The sequence below is a fragment of the Nilaparvata lugens genome, chromosome X (assembly GCF_014356525.2).
Source record: "Nilaparvata lugens isolate BPH chromosome X, ASM1435652v1, whole genome shotgun sequence".
Classification (NCBI taxonomy): Eukaryota; Metazoa; Arthropoda; class Insecta; order Hemiptera; family Delphacidae; genus Nilaparvata; species Nilaparvata lugens.
The window spans coordinates 8,888,524-8,909,383 of record NC_052518.1 but is presented as its reverse complement, the minus strand read 5'-3'; the positions used below and the strand labels follow the sequence as shown (position 1 = coordinate 8,909,383).

At 35.0% G+C, this 20,860-nt stretch overlaps 1 protein-coding gene across 4 annotated transcripts in view; it reads left to right on the top strand.

Moving 5' to 3' along the window:
* LOC111064496 overlaps window positions 1-15,879 on the top strand; it is a 34,084-nt gene extending 18,205 nt beyond the window's left edge. For 2 of the 4 annotated variants that reach the window (XM_039442357.1, XM_039442358.1), the window contains exons 2-4: window positions 634-2,503; window positions 4,606-4,923; window positions 11,861-15,879. In XM_039442357.1, the coding sequence (XP_039298291.1) occupies window positions 954-2,503; window positions 4,606-4,923; window positions 11,861-15,365 (5,373 nt within the window). In that variant the 5' untranslated portion in view covers window positions 634-953 and the 3' untranslated portion in view covers window positions 15,366-15,879. Of the gene's footprint in view, window positions 1-627; window positions 2,504-4,605; window positions 4,924-11,860 lie in introns of all 4 variants that reach the window. The other 2 variants (XM_039442356.1, XM_039442355.1) reach the window with 2 other exon arrangements.
* The last annotated feature ends 4,981 nt before the right edge of the window (window positions 15,880-20,860 follow it).

Here is a 20,860-nt window from a genome sequence, read left to right as displayed (position 1 = left end):
GTAAGTTACAATAAAGAACTATAATCTAATATTTAAAACTCATACCCCACCCACGTACAAGATGCACCCACAAATAACTTCCTAGTTGAAGTAATCCTACTGAAAGGGTACAAGGATTTGATCTCCAGAGGAAAGAGTAGAGTGCTTTCAATCGGATCCTTGTGGGAAAAGGTCGACGCACCTAAGGGCAAAATAGATGGACCCTGCAGCAGTCAGATTTGTGTGGTCAAACACATAGCCACATAACTGCTGAGTGTCCAATCCATTCATCTGAGGTAGATCTCAGAGATCCACAAACAGTGTTGTAAACTGGTTAAAGCAGCCAAGAATGGAATTGTGAGTGGCTCTGTAAGAAGAACTGAATATTATCATTTTCAGGCTAGCCTTGGAACTGATATTTTGTGTTTAAAAGACAAGGGACTAGGAGCTGATTTTTATTTCCTAAAAAATCAGCCTTCTTCAAGGCTGATGTCAGCATGAAAACTATATGATGAACACCTTTCTCATTAGATTCCTTCAAGGAATCAGTTTTAAAAAATGTGCTTCGGGATTTAATCATGAATGTTTGAGTTTTTGTTATATTCTGAGGCATTTTGTGAATTTCAAAAACGTTCAATTGATGTTTTTTTGCAGAAGATGCCTCGATCTGCTACCTGGGTGGTGGTGATCGCTCTCCTCCTAGCTGCTTCCAACCACTCTCATGGAGAACCCATGCCCCCCGGACCCCCCATGATGGGGCCACCCATGCTAGGACCCCCAATGATGGGGCCTCCCATGTCCCCAGGACCACCTATGATGGGACCTCCAGGGGGCATGGCAATGTCAGGAAGCAGCATGTCAAAAGGCTCGTCCATGAGAACTCAAACAACATCTATAAAAAAACAACATATTCAAGCTCTAGCTCCAGTTCTAGTTCTTCATCCAAATCATCATCATCATCGTTGAATTCAGGAATGAGTGCTGGTGGAGGTATGGCATCACATGCGGCCATGATGAACGGGGCTGATATGATGGCCAATGGAGGAATGATTGATCATCATGAAATGATGAATGGGGGGCATTTTATTACAACTCCCCCTGTCTTTGATCATCATGATATGATGGATGGTGGTCAAATAGTTGATCATCATGTAGTGGTTCATCATCATCAAGTGACTGAACATGAAGGGATGGAACATGATGGAATGGAACATATGATGGATGGAGGACACATGATGTCTGGTGGAACAACAATGACTGGGGGAGAAATGATGTCCGGTGGAACAACAATGACAGGAGGAGAAATGATGTCTGGTGGAACAACAACAATGACAGGAGGGGAAATGGTGTCTGGTGGAACAACAACAATGACAGGAGGGGAAATGATGGCCAGTGGAACAACAATGACTGGAGGAGAAATGATGTCTGGTGGAGCAACAATGATGACTGGAGGAGAAATGATGGCCGGTGGAGCAACAACAATAACAGGAGGAGAAATGATGTCTGGTGGAGCAACAATGACTGGAGGAGAAATGATGTCTGGTGGAACAGCAATGACAGGAGGAGAAATGATGTCTGGTGGTACAACAATGACAGGAGGAGAAATGATCTCCAGTGGAACAACAACAATTACAGGAGGAGAAATGATGTCTGGTGGAGCAACAATGACTGGAGGAGAAATGATGTCTGGTGGAACAACAATGATGACTGGAGGAGAAATGATGTCTGGTGGAACAACAATGACAGGAGGAGAAATGATGGCCGGTGGAGCAACAACAATTACAGGAGGAGAAATGATGTCTGGTGGAACAGCAATGATGACTGGAGGAGAAATGATGTCTGGTGGAACAACAATGACAGGAGGAGAAATGATGGCCGGTGGAGCAACAATGACTGGAGGAGAAATGGTGTCTGGTGGAACAACAATGACTGGAGGAGGAATGATGTCTGGTGGAACAACAACAATGACTGGAGGGGAAATGATGGCCAGTGGAACAACAATGACTGGGGGAGATATGATGGCCGGTGGAGCAACAATGATGACAGGAGGAGAAATGGTGTCTGGTGGAACAACAATGACTGGAGGAGAAATGATGTCTGGTGGAACAACAACAATAACAGGAGGGGAAATGATGTCTGGTGGAACAACAACAATGACAGGAGGAGAAATGATGTCCGGTGGAACAACAATGACAGGAGGAGAAATGATGTCTGGTGGAACAACAATGACTGGAGGAGAAATGATGTCTGGTGGAACAACAACAATGACAGGAGGAGAAATGATGTCCGGTGGAACAACAATGATGACTGGAGGAAATGTTATGACTGGAGATCCAGCAATGATGGGAGGAGATCTGATTACTGGTACAGCAGTGACTGGAGGAGATGTGATAACTGGAGGTACAACAATGACTGGAGGAGATTTATTGTCCCAAGGTGGAGTTGGAATACTGTCAAATGGGGTCTCTAATGGAGGAATAAATGTTGGGGTTTCAAACACTCTAACAACGGCCTCTTCTAAAAGGTAAGCAGTGGTTAACTTATCAACTTTGTGTGTTTGAAATCATAATGACAAATTTAGCTCGATAAAAATTGAGGATGATTTTGAGAATTGATAAATTGAGAATTAATTGAAAAATAGATGTGCCTACTTTTGAGAATTGTCTATAATCTATTAGATATCACAATTTTGGAAAGTTCTTCCCTTTCTATTGTAATTGAAAATGTATACCATTAATAGGAATGGTATAACATTGATCATAGGAAGAGCCTACGAATTAGATACACAATGTTTGATAATAAGAAAAGTTGAAAAGGAAAAGTTGCAGTCAGTCAATCTCTAGTCTTAAAGATCATTTGAAAATCTCTAGTCATACTAAATTAAGCATAGTTGAATTTGAACCTCTCTCCACTTCACAAGGTGAAGTTTTGTATTCCCGTTTCTAGTGTTATCACTGCTTGATAATTTCTGGAATATTTTCAATGACAATGATCAAATCAATTCTGCTTACAAATACCATATTCAAAATTAGCACCGCAGTTTCATACCCCATAGTGCCACAATTCTCTTGCAATTCCAATGGATTTCCTCAACTGATTATAGTGAGCCTTAGGATTTGATTTTTATAATATTTTGAAAATCGATTCATCCATAATATTATTTATTGAACGTTCTCTCTTTGCTAAACTCATGAACTCTTTCATTCTTTCATTCTCAACAGGATTATTATGATCTCTTCCTGGATACTTTGCTCTTCTATGGCAAATATTATACCACATTCCATATACTGTATATTCTCACTAGAATGAAGACTAAGGTATTCACCAAGGTTATTAGATTCTTACCCGTCCGCTACACTCTCGTCAAGAGAGTCGCCGACGGATTCACCAAATGGTTAACGTCTCCAATCAACAAAAAACGGAGGATAGGCGAGCCGAGCAGAGTGAAGGCCAGCGGTGGCATAATAGCCATCCACACTCTCGCGTTCGCCCATTCGAACAAATTCGGCGAGATTGAAGCGCCGGCAAAATATCTATTTCCTACAGTTACCTTGAAAAGTGACCATTCCTGCACTGATTACAGAACGCAAAGAATCACTTTTCCGCTCTAGTGCGCAAAGTATTACTTTGCGTACTCTTAATACTTTACGTATTATCTTGCAGCCATCCCAATCAGCTGTTGACATTGTTGGCGTGTATTTTGAATGCGAATTTGTTCTATCTATATTTTTTCTGATTTTTAAATAATTAAAAATGAGAACCCATTAAATTATACATTTTGAATTATCAATTATTCATTATTTTAAATAATATTTTTTTCATTCATAAATTGGTGGTTGAAAAATTATTCAAAAATTAAGATTCACTCAAAAATATTCAAATTTTCAAATTAATTGGATTAATTTAATTTTCAATTTGAATAAATTATCGATTATTAATTTTCAATTGGATTATCAAGTTTAAAATAAATTAAAGTTGTTATCAATAACAAAATTATATAGACAAACATTTGATGGATTTCAGCCATCATTTTACCCATAATCAACCACTTCTCATATTCATTGGTAACTGTAGGAAAAATTTTATGTGAAATACGTGCACAAAGTTCCTCTGCTGCACTCAAGAAGCAATTCCGCCCTCGTCTACGGCTCGTGCGTAAACGTTTCTTTCGGTGCAGCAAACTGTCACTTTGCACACTAGTTGCACAAATAACTAATCCTCATGCGACAGAAATGATAGTTTAAAGAATATTCTGTATCGGGTTTCCTTTGTTTATTCTAATGAATATGTCTAATTCATGTTATAAAGTAGTAAAACTCAGTTTATCTGAATAGTATAGATACAGATCTTCTCTCTATTATATTCCTAAACAAATATTCAGAGTCATTTTAATATGAGAGGAGTGTTATGTCCATCCATTGATGTTTTTTCGGCTGCATAAATATATTCAAATTCTTTGAACAAAGCCTTTTATATTGTTGCATACAAGGGGTATTCGAACACGCATATTTCTGTATTAGGCCTAGTGTTTGTTCGGTTAAATTAATATTATTCATCAATATTCTCATATATAACTTAACAGACAATGTTTTGTTTATAAAATATGGCTTGGCTTTTTGTTTGCAGCTATTATATGCAATATTTAGCTCGGAGAATGCAGCAGAGACTCATAACCCAGATGCTGCATTATCAAATGTTCAGAAATCTGATGGCGTCCGATAGAATGGGCTCAGTCATGTCTTACGCCATGAATCCTGGAAGACCGAAAATTCTGATCCCGGCTGTACTGACAGGGAGTGTGATGGCGCCTCTTATGATGATGCCAATGCTTACATACACTCACAGACTCATGCAGCAGCGCTACTACAGAAAAAAGTATAACAGGCATCGATATTACCAAGTAATGGACAATGTGGTTCCCCACATGTCACCAGGAATGATGAAGTAAGTTATTTGTTTAATTCATTCAGATTGGTTGATCGACTATTGAGAGGCTGAGTTAGGACTAAAGGTCCTCTCTGCCACGTAAACCTTGAGATAGGGTTGGATGATGATGAATACGCTTTAAGAATAAAGAGTGATGATTAGGTTATTCCATAACCAGTAAGAGTATATTACTTTTAGGGAAAGATAATGAATGATTAAGATCTATATCAATCTATATGTTCACCGTACATTGATGATATGACCGTACACTGTCATAAGTCACAAGTCGAGAACGGATTTGTCATAAGAGTACACATTCCCAGGCAAGTTATAAACAATATATTATTGATTAGGAAGACTGAAAGATATTTCTAATAAATTTGAATTTTATTGTGAGGTATCGATGGATGTAGACTTCATAATTCAACTTTGTAATGATATTTTTGAAACTGGGTTTGATATTAGGCTTTTCTTCACTATTTCTCATATCTATTATCACTTAGCTACAGCTTTTTCTTTTCGTAGCTTTGTTCAAGAGTGGAACGTAATCGATAGTGGGTACATAGTGGGTCAAAGCTAATATATAGAAGTTTGAACTGTCATCAGCTGATAAAAGGGAGGTAAGGTAAAGATAGTTTAGTAATAATGAAAAGGTCGGCTGCCCTCACACTGCTGAAATTCCAACATTTTTCTCGTCAGTGAACCATCTATAGCGTTGAAGACGTTCACGCGTCAAATTTTCGGCATCTTATGCATTGTGTTCTCTTCTTGAAAAATCTAACAACAGTAATTCACTATCGGAAATATATAATCAGTTCAAAAAGTTTATTATAAATCTTACAATGCTGGTAGACTTGACCATTTGAATCAAGTGATAATATTGATCAAATTGAAATGAATAACAAACAAAAGAGATCAATGAAACACAAGAAAGCATGATTGTGCATTAATTATTGAAAAGATATACTGAACTTAAACAACGGTGATTGCTTATGAACTGTCAATTTGATTTAAAGCATCTAACACTCAATATATAGGCACAGAGAAAAGATAACATAGACTATCTTTAGCATAGAGTATGATGTTTCATAATGGAGATATCTCTTATATTAAAAGATATTTTTTTGTACAGAAAACATAACATGTTATGTTATGATATTTTCTTCATGATATAGGCTAGTGCACGGGCTCCCTAAAAAATTTTCCCAAGGACCCCCTCATCCATTTATTATATTTATGCGGATCCCCACTACTTCTTAAATGCACAGCTGCAATAGTTATTTGTGCAACTAGTGCGCAAAGTGACAGTTTGCTGCACCGAAAGAAACGTTTACGCCCGAGCCGTAGGCGAGGGCGGAATGGTTTCTTGAGTGCAGCAGAGGAGCTTTGCGCACGTATTTCACATTAAGTTTTTCCTACAGTTACCATTGAATATGAAAAGTGGGTAATTATGGGTAAAATTGCCTGAAATCCATCAAATAACTTAGTAGTGTTTGAATGGCGAGGCGGCTGTGTGGTGTGTGCTGTGGTGGCCCTGTGCTGTTGCTCTCCTCGTTATAATATATAATAGTAATAATTAGCGCGTTGTGCTTCGTTGCACCTCTGCTCACTATAGCAGCCCAGTCACTGTTACCAACTTCATTTTGATTTTGCTGCACTGTTGCTCCATCTAACCTACTAAGTATTTTTCGTTGCCATGTTGCAAATCTGGAGTGCAGAAAAATTTTTCCCGCACTAGAGCGGAAAAGTGATTCTTTGCGTTCTGTAATCAGTGCAGCAATGGCCACTTTTCAACGTAACTGTAGGAAATAGTATATTTCGCACCTAGGGTCGAAAATGTACGTTTTCCGGCGCGAGATCGCGGTTTTCAAGTTCGAGACGAAGTCGAGAACTTGAAGCGTTCGAGAGCCGGAAAAACATTTTTGCCCGTGTTGCGAACGCTATTTTTCGCCACACCCAAAAAAAAAACTTCCCAATATTTATAAGAAATTGAAAAATTAATAAAATTCAAACAGCCTATTTTGATAGTTTGAATCTTGGTTATGACAACTTTTACTGTCAATAATTTCAATGTTACTAATTAATAATTTACAATAGTGACCATATTTTTATACTATTAATATTTCGAATAATTGTTTGAATTTTTATAGCTCGCGCTTTGCGCCCGGTGCAATATCTCATGGATAGATGGATGAATAGAATTTTCATTACTATTTTGAAATAATGTGATGAAAAAATTAATATAATTGCATATTTCACAGTTTTGTCTCAAAATATATCTAAAAAATTGATTGAAATTTAAATTATGGTAACTAATATAAAAAATAGCTAATAAAAGTCGAAATTCATCGACAAAAAAAAATGTCATTGACCGAGATTCGAACCTAGATCGTGTTTGTAACTCACTGAGCTGAGTTCAGTTGTGTTACGCCTTAACGCTCTCGGCTATTGGGTATTGTTGAAGGAAGAGGCCTGACTGATAACTCTTAGCATACACGTAATACTGTAAACTAGACTTCTAAAAAAGTTTACTTTACTCCTAAAAAGCGTACAACCTTTGACTATAGAAAGAAGGTTGTTCTTTCTATACAAGAAGGTTCTTTCTATAGTCAAAGGTACAACAGACTTTGGCTCATGACTTATATTATTAAAATTAATATTATTATCTGTTTCACAATAAAATTTTCACTCTGAATTAAGTCAGGTAACGTATGTAGGCTACTATAATATAGTGTATAGCAGCATATTAATTTGAAGCCGGTTTGCCGGCATTTTCACAACAAAATATTGCTCTGAAATCATAGAGAAAACATTCGAAGATTCAATCTTGAGTGGGCCTAATGTTTTCTCTATATGGTTCAATATTAAAGAAAAATTATCTAAAAGTTTTAATAATGAATTACGGAAAAATTACTAGGAATTTTTTAGTCAAGGCTGAGTTTCACCAGTAGGCTTACCTTAAACTTCAGATCTCTGCTGTATTTTCTTGTTATTATAGTTGATTGTATTGCATTAAGAAGTGGAATTCGATAATAAAAAAGAAACAATTATTACTCTACCTCACTTTTAAATATTGATACAATTTTGTACTTTGATTTCAAATTCGATTCTTCACTTTTAAATACTTGCGATACGTACCTTTCTGACAATGGACAATGCAGCCATTGTATTCATTGTTTGATATCAAAAACACAATAAATATTAAATTATTAAACAGTAATTTATAAAATATATTATAGACATAATACCGCGATTCACGATACATAATTATATAGATTATTACAGTCGTTATGAGATTATCTCTCTATGACTTTTGTGAGATCGGGATCGGACACGATCAGCTGTTATTCAAGGTCATTTTACAGCCTAGGGCCGTAAAGTTTTACCGGCCTGGTCGGAAAACAATCACTTTCGGCCTCCATATGACGCACGTAAACCAGCTCATTACATCCAAGTGTGGCGAAAAAATATTTTCATCTACCGCCAGCCCCCCACCACACTCTTAATAGTTAATAGCAGCTAATCTGATGAAATAGCAGAGTGTATTTTACTCTCTTGAAAATTCATAGTTCATAACTCAATTCGATAACGAGAAGAAGTTGACATTTCAAGAAAAATGTAGGTAGTTTTTTAATCACTGATTATCATTATTTAAATTACGATATGTTAGAATAATATTTAAAATACTTGAGATTTATAATTTTTGCGTGCATTCATCATAATAATTTTCGTGTTATTATTACTTGGTTTTGATATGAAGAATACGATCCTTGTACGGTACCTCAGCTCAAATAAAGTTGCGGAAATGAAGACTAGGTCCACTGTTCCTAATAATTATCACTATTTGTTCAATGAGTTGAGTTGAATTTTTTCTTCAAGTTCATGATTCCTGAAATATCAGGCTCCATACTTGACACATTCACTTTAAAATCTGACCACATGTCGAGTCGATTTCTAAACTTGTTTTTAGTAAAACACATTGATGAAAATGGTTGTTCACAACGGTCATTTTAAAGGGAAGGATTAACCTCAATGCCTTTTCTCCAAGCTCTTTATAGTTCTTTCGTGCTGTTGCCCAAAAGTCTGCCAAAATCGAGTTTTCCGTGAGCCCGCGAATCTCACCTACGTATATCTTAACAGCAGAAGGGATTCTCAACCCAATTATCAACTGGGTCAGTTTCAGGAAAAGTGTGTGTGTGGTGTGTGTGTGTGTGTGTGTGTGTGTGTGTGTGGTGTGTGTGTGTGTGTGTGTGTGTGTGTGTGTGTGTGGTGTGTGTGTGTGTGTGTGTGTGTGTGTGTGTGTGTGTGTGTGTATGAGTGTATGTGCGTCTGTGTACACGATATCTCATCTCCCAATTAACGGAATGACTTGAAATTTGGAAGTTAAGGTCCTTACACTATAAGGATCCGACACGAACAATTTCGATCAAATGCGATTTAAGATGGCGGCTAAAATGGCGAAATTGCTGTCAAAAACAGGGTTTTTAGCGATTTTCTCGAAAATGGCTCCAACGATTTTGATCAAATTTATACCTAAAATAGTCATTAATAAGCTCTATCAACTGCCACAAGTCCCATATCTGTAAAAATTTCAGGATCTCCGCACCATCTATGCAAAGTTTGATTTTAGATTTCCAATTATCAGGTCTCAGATATAATTTAAACTAAAAATTTCGAGTGGAAAAGATAGAGCATGGAAATCTCTTCAATTAATGTCCAGAAACATTTTCACCTAAAATTGAAAATAAGCTTGAAATATGAGAAAATGTAATTATTCAATTGCAAACTGTTGATTCTATTAAATCATTCACTATGGAGAGATAGCAGATCTCGTGTGTATCCAGCGTTATTGACCTGTCACCAGCTGGCTCAGTTCTTTGACTTGAGATGCGCGTTTACACTAGCGTCAGGTGATCAATTTTCATAACGGCAAGGAAAGTTGTGTGAGTGCGCCACACCAGATTTTTAAACTTTATACGATCCTGTGCCATTTACTTCATTCATTGTCTTACCTCTTCCAGCAGCTATACTCTCTGCATACTGATTCCATTCCAGTTGTGGTCGTCCCCTGTCTTGTTTTCCTTCCGGTCTTGCCTCCATAACCGGCCTTGCCTTTCGTTCATCACTCATCCGAGCTACATGGACTTACCATCCAAGGGTTTTTCGTTGAACAGTGGTAATCAGTTCCTCCTGTTTCAATCTCCTCTGATCACACTATTTCTCACTCTGTCTCTTTTGGTTTCTCCAACCACCCTCTTTAGGTATCTCATTTCTGAGGAGGTAATTCTCCTCTTGTGCTTTTCTATCATTGTGAGAAATTCTGTTCCATAGAGTAGGACTAGCTTGAATATTGACTCATATATTTTTATTTTAGTTCGCTGACTTATTTCTCGTTTTCCCAGGATGGTTATGCTAAGCTGGTAATACACTAGGTTGGTTTTCCTTACTCGGGTTAAAGAAAGGAGACGGGGCCGCTCTACCTGTACACTGGGCTATTGATCCAAAAAGGTTCATCCTCCAACTCTCGACTATAACACTCTATTGTCATCTGAATCCGCTTCATTACCCTCATTAGTGGCCGGAGTGGCCTCGTTTGCTTTCTTGAAGGCAGTTTCAGCTGGTAGGGACTCATCTATTACTTTTCACCTTACATCTGTTACTTGTATTTTCTAAAATTTATTATTGAATCAAGATCAGTGATCAAGTACTTGTTATTGAGTTATTCCCAATGGTTAATTTGATGAAACTCAACCTGCTCACAAGCTGTATACAGACTGACTTGAGTTACATACACGCATTATATTTTATTTGTATGAATATAATAATCATATAATCGAATATATGTAAATATGACAATTATAGCATCAGCTTATGGAAAGCGTACGGCGTGTCTTCGTGCTCATCTATTTAGTCTCATCATGTACACTGAACATTATAGGACGTATTAGGACGTAATCTATAAAAAAAGAATAATACATTCTTAGTTTGACTGAATTTGTACGTATAAACGATAGTAATGTGTGTGTGTTTATCCAATCACTGTAGGCTACCACTGGTTTACAGCTGAAAATGCCTTTAAGTAATCAGAATGGTCCACAAATTTATTCCTCGGAGTGAAATCCTAATAATAGACCACGAAAATGTCGAAATTCAATAATAATAGGCGACTACTGTATGGTCACTAGAACTTCTACCTGTTCATCGATTGTTTTCGGGGGCTGTCCCCTTTCTTTTACCCCCTTACTCTATTGTTTTTCTCTTCATCAACTCTCCCATCTGCAGAGATTAATGTCCCAAGATATTCATAGTTGTTCACTCTTTCCAGTATTTTACCATGTTATATCCAACTTCACATTCTCCTGATTCTTTGATACTATCATCACTTTACTCTTTTAAATATTGACAACTATTCCCTTAACTCTTATCGCACTACACCATTCTGTCACTGTTTGTCACTGTTTTTGATTTTTACTTAGACTTTCTTCATTTTTTTCCCGCGTGAATCGGTTTTATTGAATTAATAGTATTTCTCCCTCAGTATTTCCTTATAGTATTTTGAACAATTTTGTACTAAATTTAACTTTTGCCTTTATCTGTTACTTTACTGATGCTCAATTTGGCTGGTTTTAGACTCAATTGTTAAAAATTTGACTGGTGACAGAGGTTTATTAATTTATTCATTCTTTTTATGTTATATATTTATTGTATAGATGTTTAGGTACTTCTGGAAATTATATTTTATTTGTTTATTTTCAGGTTGATTATTATTTCTTTTTTGTTTTTTACTATTGCTCTAATTCTGGTTGTGTGAAATCGCAAAAAGACTTTTTTTTATTTTAGTTACCAAAATCAAGTGACTGTCACAGCTGTTAAGCTACTGAAGTTCTTTTCTTTTTTTTCCATCATGATACTGTTTCTTTATAATGTTTGCATTGTAAAAATATTTGTAAAATAGCTACATGCAAAACGGCTACACGGGCAAATACTTCAACAACTACTTCATGTATCGAAATGGGCACCAGACCTCCACAACTCAGACACTACAGAAGATTCTCACAACCCAATACTACTATGCACTCATGAACCAATACAAGCCTTGGATGATGGCAAATGGAGGACTGTCATCACTTATGGGTAATCCTGAGCATATGATAGCAAGTCTACAACAGTCCACCGGGCTTCCACTCATGACGACTTACCATCAAATGAATCAGCATAGAAAGTCCATGATGAATCAATACATGTCTCATGGTTTCCCTGGTTTATTAGAATATCCAGCAGCCCTTGTAACACCATCACAGTTAACTAGATTGATCAATCGTTATCAAGTGAAGAGCTATAGAAAGTATATAAAGAAAACAGGAGTATACAGCAATGGTATAAGTGTAATGGGTTATCCAATCGGTCCCAATTATCCCATCTCAACACTACTATCACCTATAAATAATATATTGAATTATCCGATAAACCCAGCTAGTATACCATTCATGGGATATTTGAGTAGTTCACAAATGATTGAAAGAATCATAAGGCAACAACAAATTCAGAAATATTATAGGTATTTGATAAATAATCAACTAACAGGAAACTCACTGAACTTTATGAACCATCCAATCAATCCTTATTATGTAACCCAATCAATTATGAATTCACCTTATGTATCTAGTTATGTTCATCATCAAAGAATGAAATTATATAGAAACTATATAACTATCCTACAAACTTTAGACCACTATGAACGAATGTTCTACTATGCAAGACAATCTTACAATAATAGGGGTATTCTTGGCATGCTAGGTTATCCAAATGTACCCATAAACAATATTCCAATAATACATAACATTTTAGCATCGCCTCTTATTAGCAATCTGCCATTCTTAAACTCTCCATTGATGGCAGGGTTGATGTTCCTGAATCCTATGTCACCAGTATCACCTACCTCTTTATTCATTAATAATATGATGAACTATTACCAAAGAAAGACATACAGAAAAATTATGAAATACAGGAAATATACAAGCAACTATCAAATAAAGAAATACCGGAAGTACATGAGTAATTATCAAACAAATATATACAGGAAAAACATTGCTAAATATGGTATTTTGGGTGGTACTCTTGGCATGCTAGGTGATACTCTTAGTATGATGGGTTATCAAACTAATGGGAATAGTTTACTTGGTAATACTGTTGGTATGATGGGATACCCAACTGGCCCCTTTGGACCAATGACTAACACTCCATTCATGAACAATATGATGAGTTATCAGCAAACACAGACGAATGGAATATATTCAAATCAATATGGAGGTTTGGGTAGTGCTTTTGGGAGTCAAATGTATAACAACAATATGATGCAGTATAGAAAATACATGACAACTGCTTTATTACAGACAGTAATGAATATGATGGGTTATCACATGGGTCTTATGTCACCTATGGGACCAATGAGTAACTTACCGTTCATGAATAATGTTTTGCAATATTATCAAATGAGAATGTTTAGGAGATATATAATGAATAGATTATTCGAAAGCATTTTTAGACAGGAGTATATGAGGCATAACTATTATCAAATGATGAAGTACCAGAAATTGATGCATAACTATTATCAAATGATGAAGTACCAGAAATTGATGCATAACTATTATCAAATGATGAATTACCAGAAATTGATGCATAACTATGGATTAGTTAGTGGTACCCATGGTACAATGGGCTATCTTATGAGTATGATGGGATATCCAATAAGTCCATTCTCACCCTATGGATCAATGGCTAGTTTCTTGACCATGAGAAATATGATAAATTACTATAGAATGTGGAGATATAGAAGACATATGAGCCACTTGGGTGCAATGAGTGGAACAGTTGGTATGTTGGGATATCCACTAAGTCATTTGGGATTATACAGTGGATTACCATTTTTGGGAAATGGAATGAACTATCATAATATGGTTCATAATGGTTTTATCAGTCATGCTATGAGTATGTTGGGATATCCAATAAGTCATTTAGGATTATACAGTGGATTACCATTTTTGGGAAATGGAATGAACTATCATAATATGGTTCATAATGGTATTATCAGTCATGCTATGAGTATGTTGGGATATCCAATAAGTCATTTAGGATTATACAGTGGATTACCATTTTTGGGAAATGGAATGAACTATCATAATATGGTTCATAATGGTATTATCAGTCATGCTATGAGTATGTTGGGATATCCAATAAGTCATTTAGGATTATACAGTGGATTACCATTTTTGGGAAATGGAATGAACTATCATAATATGGCTCATAATGGTATTATCAGTCATGCTATGAGTATGTTGGGATATCCAATAAGTCCATTCTCACCCTATGGATCAATGGCTAGTTTCTTGACCATGAGAAATATGATTAATTACTATAGAATGTGGATATATAGGAGACATATGAGCCACTTGGGTGCAATGAGTGGAACATTTGGTATGTTGGGATATCCACTAAGTCATTTGGGTTTATACAGTAGATTACCATTCTTGATGAACCTGTATCAAATGATGATGCACAGAAACCACATGAGTAGTTCTCAATCTTATTATGGGATGAATCCATACCAATATTATATGGGGCCATACAATATGGGATCTTATTACAATTCATATTTGAATGCAATGATGAATGGCATGCGATATGGAATGATGATGAAACGTTCATCAAATACAAAAATGCTGGAGCCCAATTTTTGGGACAATGTTGAATTTGAACAATCTTTGGACGATAATGAACTATCTAGAACAACACGAGGGTTGTTGATGTTTCCTTTGAAAGTGGCAAAATTTATGATGTTGAAGTTGCCTTTGAAAGTGGCAAAATTTATGTTGTTGGGGATTCCTTTGAAAGTGGCAAAATTTATGATGTTGAAGTTGCCTTTGAAAGTGGCAAAATTTATGTTGAGGTTTCCTTTGAAAGTGATAAAATATCTATTAGACAGAACTATTTTTGGGACTATAAAGGCTGGGTACACAGGGTACATGGGAGGTGTGCGAAGTCTGCTAACTCCTAAAAACTTGATGACCATCGTGTTGACAGGTGGCTCTTCAGCTAGTTTAATCCTTGCAGGAGCAGCAGCCAGTATTCTGACAGCAGCTACTTTGAGTTGTATGCTGAGTGGTGCTTCAGGGTTCTATGGTGGTTTGAACAGTTTAGGGATGAACTATAATAGCGATGGTATGTATCGATCTGGTTTGTACAATGGTCTAAGAAATGTGGCAAGTTATAAGACACTCAGAAAGAACGGTATTATAGGAACATGGGTGGGTCTGATGGGTGCTATGACTGGAGGTTTTGTAGGTGCCGGGTATGGTGGAGTCAGTGGTGCATCTTCGGCTTTGTTTGGAGGATGGAGAAAATACCGTAAGAAATACAAACATTACCGTCCAAAAAGAAATACACTAATACTATATAAATAAAAAATTCCTCCATATTCAATCAGCATTAGAAGTGTCAATTACATGAAGAGCAGAACTGCTCTAAATTCTTATTGTTCTTGACTTGCTTAGTGAATAATTTACTGTTTCCATCGAAGACCACATAAATCTAAGTAATCAATCAATTTCTCTTCAATAGAAGTAACAAATAAAACAAAAATAAGGTAACACAGTACTGGGCATGTATAAAAAAATCAATACCAGATGATTGAGAAATTCAATCCTATTCAATCAGCATCAAAGAAGTAAATTTTATGAAGAGCAACTGCTATAAATTCAGTTTGTTCTTATTTACTTGTTTAGTAAATATATCACTGTTCCCATCCAAAACCACAGAACTCAAAGTAGATCAGTCTTTTCTCTTCTACAATAGGAGTAAAAAATAATAAAAAACTAAGGTAAAACTGGGCATGTAAAAGAAATCTTAAAGTTGTGATTCTGTTAACAAATATTCCTCAAGAATATGTATATCTAGCATTAAAATGATATGAGTACATGGTGCGTATCATTTATTTATTCATCTCTGTTACAATCCTTTACTACCTGATCTAATTAGAAAAATAGTAATTAAATCTTTTAGTTGTTTGACTTGGTAGCTTTTGTAGCTTAATATATCGTTTACAAGCTGAATCAATAGAATTTATTTTAATAAATCAATCATTCAATTTTTATTGACCATTTGATTTTTAATTTAAAAAAATTGCTCCTATAACGCACATCCACTGCTATAAATGACTAGAATAATTAAATCGATTCAGCTTTTCGACTACCTAATAATTCCAAGTCAGCTACAAAAACTACCAATTCAAACAGCTAACAATGATGTAATTTCAATTTCTCAATTATATGAATCCCAATTTAATTATAGAATATGATGCACTTTACAGTCATGCAGTTCTTTCTTCTGCTACTTCTTTTCAATAAATATCAAGAAAAAACAAAAAACAGAACAGGAAGAAACCATAGAGAAGAGTGTATCATCCCAATAATAATGTAATGTAATGTAATATAGGCAGTATGTAAGGTACCATTACATTATTAGTCTATGAAGAAGGTACGTTTCATCAGCTTATAACTCCAATTCCCATCTAATCCAAAGAAATCAAACCTGAAGACAACGAATGATAATTATAAGACCGAATGATAGGGCTTTCATATGATAATGAGTTTTGTATCATGTTGATAAATATTCATAGTAACAATACGTTATTTTTTTACAAATAGGAAGCATATTTTGCTACACTCAATAATACCATAGAGAAACAATAGCGTAAGTAGATATCCCATGGTATAGGGCGTTTATGTCACAACGTTTACTGTTATCTCAAGCCGATTACTATTGATTATTGTCGAATTTTACTGATTTGTTGGGGTGAGAGTATATGAACAGCACAATATGAGAGACTCAGAGTGTCACACAACTTGACGGCAAAGAATTACATGAACTATCGGCTTGAGATAACAGTAAAAGTTGCGACATAAATGCCCTATAAAATGGGATATCTACTTACGCTATTGTTGCTCTATGATAATACATAGATAGAGTAGCTTGACACGAGCCTACACGTATAATATAAACCCGAATGATTGAACTTTCATATGATAATGATTTTCGATCGTATTGATAAATAATCATAGTAATAATACGTTATTTTATTATAAATAGGCAGTATACTTTATTACATTCAATAATACTTGTGTAGATGGAGTAGTTTGACACGAGCCTACACTCATGTTGGATGATTCAGATGTCAACACGAGTGTGGCAAAGTTTTTAGATTAGAGTATGACTATACAATATATAAATCTCTCTCTCTCTCTCTCTCTCTCTCTCTCTCTCTCTCTCTCTCTCTCTCTCTCTCTCTCTCTCTTGCTTTAAGTTACACCGTCTGGACGAGTCTTAATGACCTTCTACTGAGCTCAACAAACAGCACTAAATAAGTAATCGATCATATCTAACAACCTGTGCTGTGCATCTCATTGAAATCATGCACTTCAGTTGAGAGAGATGATCTTGTTCCAAGACAACAAGTTCTATCCCCTTCAATATGCTGCGTTTTCCAAAGATGGGGATGAAAAAACAATGAGTAAGATTGCAACGAGGCCGTATTAAAAAATAGTTTGCAGTACATGAAAAACAAAAGGACCGGGTATGAGCCTGGAAGAACCCCTCATTAAATTCTTATATAGAAGCTGTCCACGCACTTTCCTTGTTAGCGGGCCTTTGTTAGAGATGAGTATTGTACTATTGTACTCGGCTTGAAGACACTGAGCCTGTTTGGAGTGTTTATTTGTCAACCGGGACCCTAGTACTTTTGTCAAAGGCTTTGCTAAAATCTATACCGATCGACCGCCTAGGGTGTTGTAGCGTGGTGGGGTGTGTCACCCCTTGTAAACTCATGCCGAGGGTGGTCCGCACATCTTTCCACCCACCGCAAACGACAGTGAAGCAAATTGTGGGCAAAATTGCACGTGACATTGAAATGATTAGAAGGCAGGCGTGACGGAGAACTCCCGTTCGTGGTCTACCAGTGGTCTATTAAACAGAGACGGCGGCGCTTGCTGATAATAACAATGCTGGTGCTTCATCGCAATTACTATTCACATCACTGCGCCACCCATATTAACAAATTATTTGATAGAAATACATCTTTCTCAGACTTAACGATCAGTGACAATATGGATCACTTGTTGATAGATACAGCCTCATATTCGATTCTGGAGCTTATATAACACTATAGATATTGAGTGGATTTTGAAATCAATTTGAAGCTCATTTTTTTGCTAGCCGGACACATTCCAGTAATGTCTCCCGGCTACATAGGCCAAAGTCCTTTTCAGGGCAATCCAGATAGTTATAATTTTGGCCTATGAATGCATATGCATATATATATATATATTATATATATATATATATATATATATATATAATATATATATATATATATATATATATATATATATATAACACTATAAAATATACTGTACGATAAGGAATTAATCAAGAATAGATACATTATGTAGGTGAATAACGTACACAATCACTATCCTACAGAGAATGCTGTATAACATTTTGCTTACTATTTTAGCAATAAATATCAATCAATTAATAAAGTTTTATTGAACAAAATATTTAGGCCTACATTGGAGGTCCCACTAAACCCGAAGGTTTTTCAGTAGGTGCTTATACAGGGTGATTCTTAATTATGGTAAAATAATTTAATACGTGATAGTAGAGGTAAAAATAAGAAAAAAAGTTCTTATAAACATATATCCATAAACGCTTCATTAGCGAGCTATACAGAGTGAAAGATTTCGCCCGGAATTCAGTTCCTCTGGTGAAATACACCGATGCTGAATTGTTTGGCGACTTGAAAACAGCAAATTTTTGTGGTGTAACATACTACATAATAATACATTTTATTCAACTTTTATTTAAATTTGGTTAACACAGCTTACATGATTCATCTCAGAATGAAATTCTCTACAAATTTTATTGCGAAAAATTATTTGTTCACTGATCATTAAAGAAAGTTATTAGGCATCAAACGTAGAAGTCTGTGTTTTTCAACTTAGATTTTTTGCATATTTCAACTTCTTTCTCAAAAACTACTCTCACTACAGCATCCAGACTAGTTTTATTCAATTTTTCAGATATTTTTCCATAAAAATCCAGCATAAGTTTTCCAAGAACTAGTCGCCAAACAATTCAGCATCGGTGTATTTCACCAGAGGAACTGAATTCCGGGCAAAATCTTTCACCCTGTATAGCTCGCTAATGAAGCGTTTATGGATATATGTTCATAAAAACTTTTTTTCTTATTTTTACCTCTTCTATCACGTATTAAATTATTTTACCATAATTAAGAATCACTCTGTATAAGTATACATAATAAATCATAGAATAGTAGACTAGATTACAAAAAATAAAATTATCAAATTTGATAAGAGGGAGAAAAAAAATTGTTTCTATGCAAAGGGAAGTTGGGAAGTAAGAAGAGGATGTAAAGGATGGAGGGTGGTAAGGGAGGTAAAGTTATCTAGGAACTAGAATAATAAAATTTAAGAAAATAAATTAGATAACTACTCAAGTAGAACAATGATATCAATTAAATCAAATTATACTAGGAACTAGAATAATAAAATTTTAGAAAATAAATTAGATAACTACTCAAGTAGAACAATAATATCAATTAAATCAAATTATATAAGGAACTAGAATAATAAAATTTGAGAAAATAAATTAGATAACTACTCAAGTAGAACAATAATATCAATTACATCAAATTATACTAGGAACTAGAATAATAAAATTTAAGAAAATAAATTAGATAACTACTCAAGTAGAACAATAATATCAATCAAATCAAATTATACCAGGAACTAGAATAATAAAATTAAGAAAATTAAATTAGATAACTACTCAAGTAGAACAATAATATCAATCAAATCAAATTATACCAGGAACTAGAATAATAAAATTAAGAAAATAAATTAGATAACTACTCAAGTAGAACAATAATATCAATTGAATCAAATTATAAATCACGAAAAATAATTATTCACTACTTATGAAAACAAAACTTATAATAAACATACATGGGATATCCACTATTCACTATAACAGCTTTTAACCAAGTTATTTGAATTTAGTAAAAGAATTTAGCTTACCTTTTCCTAAGTCATGTAACACTGTATATATTGATATATAATTATATAGGCTGCACTATATACTATAAACTATATAGTATGAGTTTATTACGAAAATATTTTCCAGTTTATTCATCATACTGGTTGGCCAATCTGAGAAGCTGGTGATTTGATCTCGAAATGTAACACATAATGGATGCTACTAGGAACTGATTTGATCTATCAGCTGTTTAGATTAGTGTTAAACTTAGATTATGCATACTGCCCTAAGAAGCACTCTGTACCCTGCTTCTCACACTAAATAATATTTTATTGAAACAACTTGTAAGAGCATCTATTAGTCGATGGTTTCACCATTCGTGAGGTCCACGTTATAATGGTAGTGTTTGATTAGCAATTGTATTGCTATCCTTGTCTATAATTCAACAAAACAGATAGCTCTATATCTCCTCGCTTTGCTCTGTTGCCAGATCGTCTTTTAAAAATCTAGAATTAAAAAATTGATTAACAAAATATTTCATCTTAATTATGAAAATTCATTATGAAATTATTGAAAAATCTATTTTCTTGCTTGATAAAATATAATTGATTATTTTAAATGAGAATGAACAGTTAATATTACATCAATAAACCTGTATCAGCTACCGTTTATAGAAGGCATTGAGAACACAGCAGGGGATCGGCAACGTTGTTCTGCTATCTTTCTCCACTACCATTATAACGTGGACCTCACCATAGGTAGATTTATAAGATATTATTGATTCATGTTTCCCATTTAGTGCCATTAACTCTAGAGGCAATTTTCGTTGAATTAATCCATTGTCATT